At 39.8% G+C, this 12,794-nt stretch overlaps 1 protein-coding gene across 3 annotated transcripts in view; it reads right to left on the minus strand.

The window, feature by feature from the left end:
- LOC124159725 (WD repeat domain phosphoinositide-interacting protein 2) overlaps positions 1-12,794 on the minus strand; it is a 35,283-nt gene that overhangs the window by 14,177 nt on the left and 8,312 nt on the right. For all 3 annotated transcript variants that reach the window (XM_046535650.1, XM_046535639.1, XM_046535644.1), the window contains exon 8: positions 7,909-8,129. In XM_046535650.1, the coding sequence (XP_046391606.1) occupies positions 7,909-8,129 (221 nt within the window). The remainder of the gene's footprint in view (positions 1-7,908; positions 8,130-12,794) is intronic.

Below are 12,794 nucleotides of genomic sequence, written 5' to 3' on the forward strand. Positions count from 1 at the left end.
GAGTAGTATATTGTGAGTAGTATTTAAAAAGTGTGCATTAATAATGTAATGATCATTGATATTATATTCTAGCAATTTGCAAGTGATAATGTCTGGCAAAAATGTCACAAATAGAAATAGAGATTCTATTTGCTTCCAAACAAAATTTTGCCATTTTTAATGTAGGCAAGGAGTGTAAAACATTTTCATATGAAATGTTTTACATTAACATATATCAACCAAAAATCATGTAGAATGGCTTTTGACTAACAAAATAGGTAAGTTGTTAATAATACATGAAGATAGTCACATAAAGCAAGGCATGATACAGTACAAATAAAATATTACATTTCTTCCAGCAAAAATAATGAACACTTACAAAATCCCTGAGGTTATTTCTTAATCTTAGTGTTGTAAAGGTACATATTTAATTAAAAAATATTAACTAAGGAGTTGAAAAGTTCTCATAAAGCTACAAATTTATCATAAAGTTACCTGTTGGTTTGTCGTAAGTCATGAGTTAATGACTTCAGTATTAGTGAAGAATTTATTAAGCTTTTAATCTACACAATTTTTCCAGAGATTAGGTAGCAATGAGTATTTTACAAGTGATTTAAAATCTTAAGTGTCCAGAAAATTACACACAGAGGCATAGTTGGTCTACTGCCAAATAATCTTACTGTAAACTTTTAAACGGTTTTCAGATATCGTAACATATTTTTTACTCTTAGTTGATACTTTAGAATCCAATCATCTCATGTAAGTTACCACATCTAGCAAGCCATTGAATTTAGTGAGATAGAATTAGAGCTTAGTTTTCCTACAGCCACATATGAAAGGTCTCAAAATAAAACTAATACCACTTGCACAGTTTCCTAGGCAACTATGTGATTCCTTTTAACAACAAAGCTGAGTAGATACAAGTAGAACAATGCATCAATAATAGTGATTTAAAGTAGACCCATCTGCATTGATAGTAAATTTTCCCATGGGAAAGTTTCAATATTACAATGCATATATTTGTGCATGCTATATGTGATAAAATTCTTCACTTGACACTCTTTCGCATATTGCAATCAGTGGTGCCGACTCCATGGGGCCTGAGGGGGCTTGAGCCCCCTCGATAATTCCTTATGGGTGTGAGGAAAAAAGGGTCAGGCTTGTCGACTTTCCCCGGAATGTCCAGACACAGAGATTAGAGTTATCAGGGTTCTAATGCTGATCATATGACTCTTCTAAAATGCTTAAAAAACTTAAAACTCACTACTTATAAAATTTCCCGGGGAAAGATCCCCGGTTTGGGTCCCCCCCAATATTTTTTTTAAGTCGGCGTTCCTGATTGCAATAATAACAATTCAACGTTATTATTTTCGATGGGATGAGCAAGAGAGGCATTTCAGGTTTTGGAGCAGGGTGGAAAATATTTTTCCTGAACATTAAAGAATATGAAACAAGAAAAACATTTCCTCAAAGTTAACTAAGAGCGGTTACTTGTATGTATTCCATTACTCTGATATGATATAGTGGACGCTTGGTCATAAGAGTGCTCATAATCCCTGGAAAACTGCTCGCTACATCCAGTGCTTGTTATATCCAAATGTGAAGGATGAAGCCCTTCAAATCTAATATTCATATTTACTGACCACTATTCTTTTGTATCACAGCTATTTCACACAGTAGCAAGATTGCATCTTACTATTGCAAGGCTTATAATATGTATTGGTGAGCAATTTTGCCAATTAAATAACGCCAAACAATTATTGGCAATGGTTTCCTATTACCACTCATCAGTGGCTGCATGTCGCACAATGTGTAGCAATGTGATCATGGATCTGGGATCATCAAGGACTGGTAAGATGTGTCAAATCACATTGCGACCACAGAAACCATTTTTAAAACATCGTATCAGATAGCCACATCACAAAAAGTTGCACAAGATATTAGTAGCAGTCATAGCAGGAAGCAGTTCTGTAAGCATGTGGCAGAGTTGTGCCATCCACAAAACTTGGAAGCAATAAAAAAAACAGCTCTTGTTTTATTTTCATTTTGATTTACAGGTCTACAGACTTTATTTCTCAGATAGGGTGCTACTCTGGTTTAATTTAGTATCATTAATGACATGAGCTGTATTCACATGATAGCGGAATGGAGAAACACGGTAAAACAGCAAATAAATCAACAGCGGATCAGTGGCGTGCAGAAGGTGCAGGCAAAAGTCAACTAGATCCTTTTCCAATTGTTGGTTTTCTGACTGATCTACCCCATGTAAACCTGACACAACTCTGAGTTAGAAACCCCCTTTGCCCGCACTGCCACTGTCTGACGTCATCTAATTCCCTCAGAGCTTCTCCGTCTTCTGCTCTGGGCATTCAGGTTTATGAAAAAGAACTATAGTAAACTCCTGATTATATGAAGCAGGATTCTATGAAATTTTTGATAATAGATAATAAAATTGTGCTCCCGGCGAAAAGTGTATGGTAAATACATGGCCCTATTCGAAAATATGAAGTTTTGAAGTTACAAAATGTTTGAAATTACAAGCATTGGGCTCAGTCCCCAGGAGAAAATGGAATTCGTTTATACGAACTACGGCAAAAAATTTGTCAGCAAAACTAGTTATGCCAGCGTAAGCATAGCCACTTAGAGAGAAGGCCCGATCACAAGTGACGGTTTTGGCTCTGATGTCAGCACGAGTAGTGCTGTGTTTTGCCGGCTGCTGTTGGAGACCATGTTGTTTTCGCGTGAATCTACATTACGTTTTACCACATTTCTGGGATTTTTGTGGTGTCAGTTGGTGAAAATTGTAGTTTCTGAGGATAGTGAAGTTTCCTTTATTCTTGAATTTCATTCACTCGGCTTAAAAAACGTGTTAGTTAGGCATTTTTAATAGAGATGGGCCGAATAGCAGATTTCTCGAATTCGAATATTAAATCATTGCTCGAATATTCGAATACCTCGAATTTCGAATACCTCGAATTTCGAATACCTCGAATTTCGAATACCTCGAATACTAAACGATGAATGCTGGAATGTTTGACTCGGTTGCCTATGCAGCCGGCAACACAAGATTTTGGGGAGTAATTTTGATTTCCTTTAAAGGATTCGAACAGGAATTTAGCTGATTAATGGAATATTTTAATTTTATGGAAACAATTGGGCATATAATTAATTCAACTAACATCGCTTAACCCCCACTCCTGCTGCCAAGTGCTAGCTGGCAATCTGAGGCATTTTGCAAAATACAACCTCTTCTCCACCGGATTTTCTTCAATTATTTTCAGTCCATCTTTGGGAGTTCTCACGAGATAAGAGGATGAATTGGAATTGCTATCAGGGAGAAACCAAATATCCTGAGAAAATATCCCTTCGTCTGGGACTGTAACAATAAAGATTTATAGCACAACTCATAAATTGTAACTTGATATATGTTTTCGGGAAAAAAATACCACATCAACTTCCGAGAAGCTCTGCTGCTCATATCGAGTCTCGCCAGAATGCCAAGCCTCCCTCCTATTTTGACGTATATTTCCTCGCGTAAAATGCTTAAATAAAGTCAGAAATGCATCGCGTTTGGTCTTGTTCTTTTTTAAATTACGCGCACATTACTACTATTTAATTCCAACAAAGGTGTAATATCAATTGCTGAAAGTCATAGTTAGACACCTTTTGGGCTAATAGGTGACTCATGCAGTGGTTGACCTCCACAGAAATTGGGAACTTCTAAGCTGGTAGGAAAAAAAAGGTCAGTGGGGGAGAAAAAGGAGGGCCCGAAACAAGTTTCTATTGTTCTCCTGTAACTTGGTATTTTTTCGAAGCTAAGGTCTTCGTAATATGATCCCTGCGCGAGCTGTGACCTTTTTTTTATTTCGAAGAAGAGTAAAGCCTCAGAGGGGGGGCTAGTGCTGAGTGGAGAGGGATACCGGATCTTGGGAAATACGCTAATGTAATATCCCACGATACTCACACAGCAGTTGATCTCCAGAAATGGGGAACTTCGAAGCAGGTAGCCAGGAAAAGGTCAGTGGGTGAGAAAAGGGGGGAGGGCGTGAAACACGTTTATATTGTTCTCGTAACTCGATATTTTTTCCGAAGCAGGGGTCTTCGTAATGCGATCCCTGAGGGAGCTGGGACCTTTCGTTTGATTTCGGAGAAGAGGAAAGCTTCAGAGTGGGTGAGGCGAATGCTGAATGGAGGGGGATAGCGGATCGTGGGAAATGCCCTAAGGTTGCTATCCCACGGCACTGAGGTTCTCCTGGTGGGGAGAATCAGGGATTTTTGGATTTTTTCACCCGACCATTTTCGGTTCCCCTCTTCGAACTCTTTTCACCGCTAAAATCTACGAATTTGATGTAATTCGTCAACTTGCACAAAACGGCGCTGCGAGCACTAAATGACTGCAGTTCTCTACATTTTTCCGAGTCAACTACCAACGACGTGCGTGCGACAGTGTATGACGCGAAATTCAAAGTATTCGAGGTATTCGAGGCGGTACTTTTCGCATAACTATTCGAAACCTCGAATATCGAATACTTTCTAATATTCGAGGTATTCGAGTATTCGCGGATACTATTCGCACATCTCTAATTTTTAACAAAAATGCCTTCCCACGAGTGTAGTGCTAGGATGCGAAGAAAACTCCCGGACTGGACCCTATGTTCAAGTTTTTAGCTTTCCAAAAGATCCTGAGATGAAGACCAAGTGGAATTGGGCGATCAAGAGAGATAATTTCACCACCAGGAAAAACAGTAAGTATGTACCCTTTCTCGCTGCAATTATTTGCAGATAATTTCTAACCAGATGTGGCTCGGGGATGTTGGTGAATGACTTCAGTACTGAAAGTGGGGATTTAACACGTTCAACGCTGACTGACGACGATCGTCGTCCGAGTCCGCTCTCCCTTTCCAAGGCCATATACGAGAGACGCTGACCCAAAGCGCTTCCGTTTCGCTTGTCAGTCGTTCATTAGCCCTCAGGGCGAGTGCATCGGCAGTAGCCGGAGTGATTCATCCCTAGGAGTGTTCCTGCAGCTATTTCTCTTCAATGGTAAGTTACACTTTTTTTTGTTTCCTCTCCAATTATCACTCTCCTTCTGTGCTTTTAATGTGAATCGACCCCTTTTTAACGTAAAACAACTTTCGTAAGTGGTGGAAAACATTAGTTTAAAGTTTTGCATTTTTTTATTTGTGAATTCCTCCCCCCCCCCTCTCAACCTCCGCATTCTCCCCGTACCCATATTTACAATTTCATGTGTTTTTTTTATTTTTCTATAATTTGTAGATACATATATTGTTTGTGACAATAGTTCAAAATTGCATTTCCAAAATAACTTCGTGAATGTAAAGTTGTTTTCTTTATTTGTATTTTAAGTCAGACAAGTAAAGTCGTTGTTAAGTAAAATTATTTATTACATTATGTGAAATATTTTTCCGTTTTGGACAGATTCTCATTATTCTAGTTTAGATTGAGGCTAAGCATTATAATGCATTCCGGAGCATGTAATTACATTCCTGCATTTTATTTTACCAGGAATATGCTATTAGCAAATATTTTACGTTTTTTTACAAGTTTGTCTTCAATAGCTGATAATCTGCAGGAGTATTTTCCTCCAGCCACTTGTAACTTGAATATTTCCCTTATGACATTCGATAAATATTTATCATCATTTGCGCTTGTTGTTGTTATCAGTAGGCTCTCACCGAACGCGTCAATTTCTTTGCAGATATAAAATAAGGCCTTTAATCCAGCAAATGTACTTACCAGCTGTGAAGCCTAATATGACGACATCATATGCTATTTGCCACCGCAAGCAGCAACAAATGATATCTTATATCTCCAATGTGTACTGTGTGTGCACTAGCCAACTTTGAAGATGATGGCTGAAGTTGGCAGTTATCAGTGCACGCAATTGTAAACCCATGTATTCAGGACCGATGTACAGAACTCCAGTTTGAAGTTGAGGTTCAAATTGACACTAATTGTAAACTAAGCATTACTTATGATGAATGAGTATAAAAATCTGATGATGTGATGATCAATCAACAGATATTCAGGGCTGCATAATGAATTAATTATAAACATAGTCATTTAATGACGAGATATTTCAAGCACAAATATATGCACTGCTCTCCTTAAAAGCAGGTAGTGCCTGCATTATGGATGTGACAAATTATTATGGAAGTTTCTAAAAAATCTTCAAGATCATGATTTGAAAATAGCTAGAATTCTAATAAATATCACATAGTTGCTGTAACTACATCTGCAATAGCTTCATTAACTTGAAATTTCAGTACAGTGGAACTTGGTTAGTACGTTTCTGAAGGGACCACGAAAAATGAACGTACTAACCAGGAAAACGTACTAACGAGGAAAGTAAATAATAGCAGTCGGGGTTATTGCAATCAGTGAAAAAGTCGTCATAATTACAATTACTATCAGTAGTTCTCATAGGATCGCCTTCCTGAACTCTTTTCACATTTAAAATCAAGAAAATGAGCGCTACCATGAAAAACAATACCATGTGAATAAAAATCGCAATTTTTCATGGACATCCCGGAGAGGATTTCATGATTACGGCGTCTATCTCCCGTGATTTATCCTATATCTATTTACAGAACGAGGACGAGTGAAGCTCAGACAAGCGAAGACAAGTCATTTTTCTTTCTCACAGCGTACTCGGAGAGTATGACAACAACCCGGAGTAACTCAACTGGTTTTTTAAACATCATAAAAATTGGGCAAAATTATATTGACTTTCAAATTACGGCAACAGCCGCAGACATTCGCTTCTGGAATGATACCATTTCGATTGTAAAATCGATCGATATATCGACTGATGACACGCAAGATTATTAGATTACGACGTAATTACAAGAAAATTTTATATTAACAGTTGAAATTTACTTTCAAAATTTGTCTAATGTCGTCTGCTTTCGTTCCGAGATCAAGTATTTTTAAGATAAGCTTCGCGTGGAGATCCAGAGGATCATCTGCTCCCGCAACAGTAGTCAAGTAAATACGCACGACGTCGAGTTTATGGAGCAGTACTGTTTTAGATAATGTGGGAATTGTCTAATACCGTTAAGACTCATTTCTTCATCATGATAACTCGTGCAATAGCAACAATTGCCCACTCATGAACTTTGTGCGCAGTAGTGGGCACTCCCAAGCTCCAAAGGCAACAGAAGGTGAGGAGCTCGGGGTGGGGAAAATTGGGGCTTCTTATTGGCTGTAGTTTTTCATAGTCAGACATTCCCAAAAAATGGCCGCATTTTATTTTTCATCACGTCACAAGAATGTAGAAATGCATTTGGATAAATTACGGTAGAAGAAAGAGATGTGGAATGAATGGAAGAATGTTAATGGCTAATAATAATAAATTAAATCATGAATTCAGACGTTTGCGACTCTTAAGAAGACACTAGAGAACGAATTGCGGGTTGCGTCACGGCAAGCAATTGAGCGTACTAACCAGGAAAGCGCAATTTTTTCAAACGTACTAACCAAATTCTTTTACCTGTATTTTGTTCGGATGGTACCAGGACCGAGGGAAATCGCCGTACTAAGGAGGAAAACGTACTAAGGAGGAACGTACTAACCAAGTTCCACTGTATTTGAAATATATTATATCAATTGTTAAGGTTTTTTTTTAATTCCTGAAATATCACTAACTTTATATAATGTTTTATTGCTAATGTTTTTCATTTATAAAATTTAGCTAATTAAATGTAGGAAAATGTCATGCATGCATATGAAATCCATCGGTTGAGGACATCCTGTTTAGCAAATCTCTATCATAAAAATAATAATGGAAGACAGTGAAATTCATGGATAATCGAACTCATGCACACATAGAAGAAAATTCAATTTCAATTTGCCCAATTATAGCTATTTCAATAACTGGTGTACACAGATTAAAATCATGAACAGCACCTGTTCCAGAAGTTGCTGATGTGTTTGTTGGTACAGGTCTTGGCAGTGTTGAACTAGATGATGCAGATGATGGAGATACATGAATACCAGCAGAGGAAGCTGTTCCAGCAACTAATGCAGCTGCAGTAATTCCTCCCATTTCTCCAGGGGTGGTAACATTAGGATCAGTGGCATCTCCAGCAGATGAAATTGCTGAGGGAACATCAGGTTTACCATCCAGCCTAGAGAGGAGCATTATTTTTAAACTTCAAAACGGCAAACAAAAAATAATCAAAATACTAGTTTTAAAGATTCAATAATACAACACTTTTTGCTCTAAACTAAAAGTAAACCATTTCCTTGGAACTCCAATTTCAGTTGGTCTCTCAAATATCACACTGTCATTCCCTGACTTTCCAGGCTACGAACACATTTTTCCAGGCTGTTTCACCATACATTATTCATGAACTATTAACAATTATACAGATGATAAAAAATGAGCATGTACAGCTACGGAGTCACCTTAAATTTCATTCAAGCAGAAGTACAATGTAAAATGAATTTTAACAGTTTCAGAGCACCTTCAACTTTTTTTTAAATTTTGCTTTCCCAAAATATTATGATGATTTATATAAAACTGGAATCCACAAAAGGTGATGGCTTATTTTCTGGTGACTGAGAGACAGCTTCTTATTCCCAGGGGAGATTTGAACCCAAAACCCTAGGATTAGTAGGCACAGGCATAAAATTCTGCCACCACCATTTGAATGGAAATAAATTGAGCATATATACTAGCAGAGATTCAATTAATTTTATGGCAAGAGCAGGGTCTCTGAAAGAAATTACCACTGATCTCTCTCATCTCATCAAAATGTATTACTAACAGCATATTCATTATATTTCCTGCTTTTGCTTACCAAAAATCATCCATCACAAAATAAAATGTCTACAAACCAGTATCCAAAGGAATTAGATTAACAGAAAGCAAGAAAACTTTCATGAAGTGATTTTATTATTTTTTAAGAACACTTTTCGAATAGAGGATATATAAAGTGATTTTCACATATTCATCTGTGCAATTCATAACTGCTTCCATAACTGTAACTCACAAAAATATTAGATAACTTGATAGCTTACAGTAGCTCAAATGTAACAGATGAGCCACGGGTTAAGCCGTGGGTCTGGGTTTGTAAGATTACTGGGCGCCAGTACGGGATGCTGCGTAAGAGGGAAAAATAATTCCGCCCGTACTAGGAATTGTGACAACTCCCCTGTTGGAGAAAGTAATTCCCTCAGAAAGTTGGGAGGATTGCGCTAGCGACCAAACCACTCCCTTTTCATCACCGGGAATATGGGGAAGGGAAATAGGATAACAAATCAGGAATACACTGGACTTCAACTAACTAAACTCCTGGCACTAGCCTCGCCAAAAAAAAAAAAACAACGCTGTCAAAAAAATAGCTGACTGCCAGCGGCAATCCTCACCCTCACGTCTCCTGGGAACGACTCACTCTCACCACCACAGCGGTGGCAGAACTTTAAGAGAGGTTTGCCGCATTGGCAAAAAAAGTGATTCGGGGAGTCGCAATTCCAGCACTTTACTGCCGGGGGCCGTTCTTTTTCTGCAGAACTTAGAACCGGCACAGACCCAAAACTTACAGCACTATCGCGGGCAAAACCAAATTCAGAATCTACCATATCAGACTGCTCGGGAGGCGGTTTGCATGCTTCTTTCCGCGATCACTGCTCCTCTACAGCGCGACCAAAAATAAGCAATTCTCTCATGCTGGAAAATGTGTTTGACAAACTTTGTCCTAAGTAGTCTGGGTGTAAATTCCCATACGCCAACTCAGTTAAATCCCTCTCAGTCAGCGGTTGTCTTAGACGCCTATTCATGGCGGACATGAATGTTAAAAATGCATTTATTCTCTCACCCGCCCCTTGCGTACGCACGAACATGTCTTTCCACAGCCGCATGTCGTAATCTGCTAGCAGATAAGCTTTGCGGAATCTATCCCTAAGACAGGAAAATGAGTCAAATGACTCGTGGTTCACTCGAAACCACTTCAAAGCCTGCCCTTTTAAAATTTCCGGAGCAAGTCGCAACATAACGGCATCGGTGGCCTCGTTGAATATTTGAAATTCCTCACAGGCTTCCAAGAATGAAGCAACGCTTTCTGTTTCATCCCCGCGGAAGGAAAGTCCCTTTCTAGTGGCTAATGTTGACCAATTGATAGGTCCTAAACGCGGATTTACACTAACCGTAGCCTCCGCTAAACTTTTCAACAAATTATCGAACGTGTTTCCCTAAAGAGCGGGAGGTGCGGTCGAAGCCACAGCAGCAGGCAGATTTTTGCAATACTCCCTTAATAGACTTCGAAGCTGATCTAAGGTACCTTCTGTAGGTAAACCAAATCTCGTGCAATAAGAGATCGCTTCCGTCTTGGATAACTCATTTATCCAGGAGGTACCCGTTTTACCTTCCATGACTAGCTACAAACAAAGGAAAAATAAGGTGGGGTACTAATCTTCTTTTCCTGGGGTTCGTCGGGATAAACTACGGGACAGGGTGAACCGTGGGAAAGAACCAATAACAGGATAGGAAAAACAACGTTGCCCATAACGATAACAGTAACCTTATGAAATCCGTGAACCTCGTGGTGGGAGCAGATGGACGTCTACCAATATATCTTGGTGCCCAACGTGGGGCTATTGAAACCAAAGGAATTATATCAGGAGCATGATTCTGGGGATTCAGAGGAGTTTGATACTCAGACCTATGTGGGGAAATTAAAGGCGTCTCTGACGAAAATGCTCGTGGAGGCCTCGAAGGCCCAGTTAAAGGCGTCGACGCAACAAGCCCACTACTATACTTTAAGGTGTCGTCGGGTGCAATTCCTCAAGGATACGCTGGTGTGGCGTCAGAATTTTCCCCGTTCTGATGTGGCTGAGTTCACGGCGGCCAAACTCAAACCAAAGTTTTTAGGGCCATATGTCGTGAAAGACAGGTTTTCAGAGTCAATTTACCACTTATACACCCTCAAGGGCAAAGCCTCTGGTGAATGGCACGTACGAGATTTGAAACCAGTACATTAATCTACTGCAGCGGTCGAGCACATCGCTGTGGGGTTTTCCATTCCACTTAGTGTGTGTGTTCTTTTGGGGGGGGATGATGTGACGGCTGCCAGTCCTTACGCTGCTGCGCTCGCCACTTTTCTTATGTCTTCATTGGATTCCACCCCCGACCGCAGAGGGCACACCGGGCAGTGGACGGAAGGTGAGCCGTGGGGCAGAAGAGAGTGAGTCGTTCCAAGGAGACATGAGGGCGAGGATTGCCGTAGGCAGTCACCTATTTTTTTTGACAGCGTTGTTTTTTTTGGCGATGCTAGTGCCAGGAATTTAGTCAGTTGAAGTCCAGTGTATTCCTTATTTGTTATCCCATTTCCCTTCCCCATATTCCCGGTGATGAAAAGGGAGTGGTTTGGTCGCTAGCGCGATCCTCCCAACTTTCTGAGGGAATTACTTTCTCCAACAGGGGAGTTGTCACAATTCCTAGTACGGACGGAATTATTTTTCCCTCTTACGCAGCATCCCGTACTGGGGCACAGTAATCTTACAAACCCAGTCCCACGGCTTAATCCCCGGCTCAACTGTTACAACAGCAAAAGTATAACTCTGAAGTTCAGTACATTTGGCAATTCATTTTATAAGTACTTTTAACCTTTTTTCTTGATTGAAGCTTTCGCAGCTCATGGTGATTAAAAAGAGTGACATACGGGTATATGCCGCGTGTCGTAGTGGAGATTGCCCCGACGTTTCGCGACCGACTGCTGGTCACTTCTTTGAGGGAATGATGCTGGGATTTGGTTTTTTGCTGCCCTTTTTTATTTCAGGTGGGAGGGGTGGGCGGAGGGTGTGAGGATTGAGGACTGGATGGGGAAGATAATGAAATGCTGCGGATGACTGGGTTCCCAGTACTGCTGATTCTCAATCCGGTATCTCTGTTATTATAGTTGTTCTTGTTCTTCTTTATTTCTATGGCTACGCTGATGAGTTGGGCTTTAAAAGCTTGCAATGACATTCTTCCAATGGCGAAACAATTTTTACGAACAAGTTTCAGGGGCGGCGATGGGATCTCCCATCTCTCCAGTGGTGGCGAATATTTATATGGAACACTTGGAAACAGTGGCAATCAAAAATGCAGCGCATAAACCCTAAATTTGGCTATGGTACATAGACGACACTTTTATCATTTGGACCCATGGTCGACAGAAGTTAGGAGAATTTTTTGAATATTTAAATACCCTTAATAGCAATATTAAATTCATTATGGAGATAGAAGAATCAGGAAAACTGCCATTTCTCGATGTCTTGGTCAAGAAGAATGACAACGGAAGCCTAGGCCATGCCGTGTATAGAAAACCGACGTCAACAAATCGGTATCTCCATGCCAGTTCTCATCACCACCCTGCTCAATTAAATGCTGTGATGACCTCTCTAATTGAACGTTCGATCTGGCTGAGTGACGCGAAGAATCTATCTTCAGAAACTATTAAGCTGAAACTCATCCTATGTCTAAATGGTTACGACAACAGAGCTATATACCGGAATATTAAAAAGATTATCAAGAAGGGCAACAGGAACAATTCACAAGACAAAGAAGACATCATTAGCAAAAAAAAAACCTTCGTCCCCTATGTAAAAAGGAAGGACAGATAAGATCAGCAACATCCTCCGGAAATTTGACATTAAAGCCATTTTTAAACCAAACGCCCAAGTATGACACCTCCTGGGAAATGCCACGGATAGGACGCCACTTTAAATTGAAGGAGTACACAAAATCACCTGCGGAACGTGCGGGAAGAAATACATCGGGGAAATGGGACAAACAGGCAAAACCTGAATAG

Source organism: Ischnura elegans, chromosome 1, assembly GCF_921293095.1.
Source record: "Ischnura elegans chromosome 1, ioIscEleg1.1, whole genome shotgun sequence".
Lineage (NCBI taxonomy): Eukaryota > Metazoa > Arthropoda > Insecta > Odonata > Coenagrionidae > Ischnura > Ischnura elegans.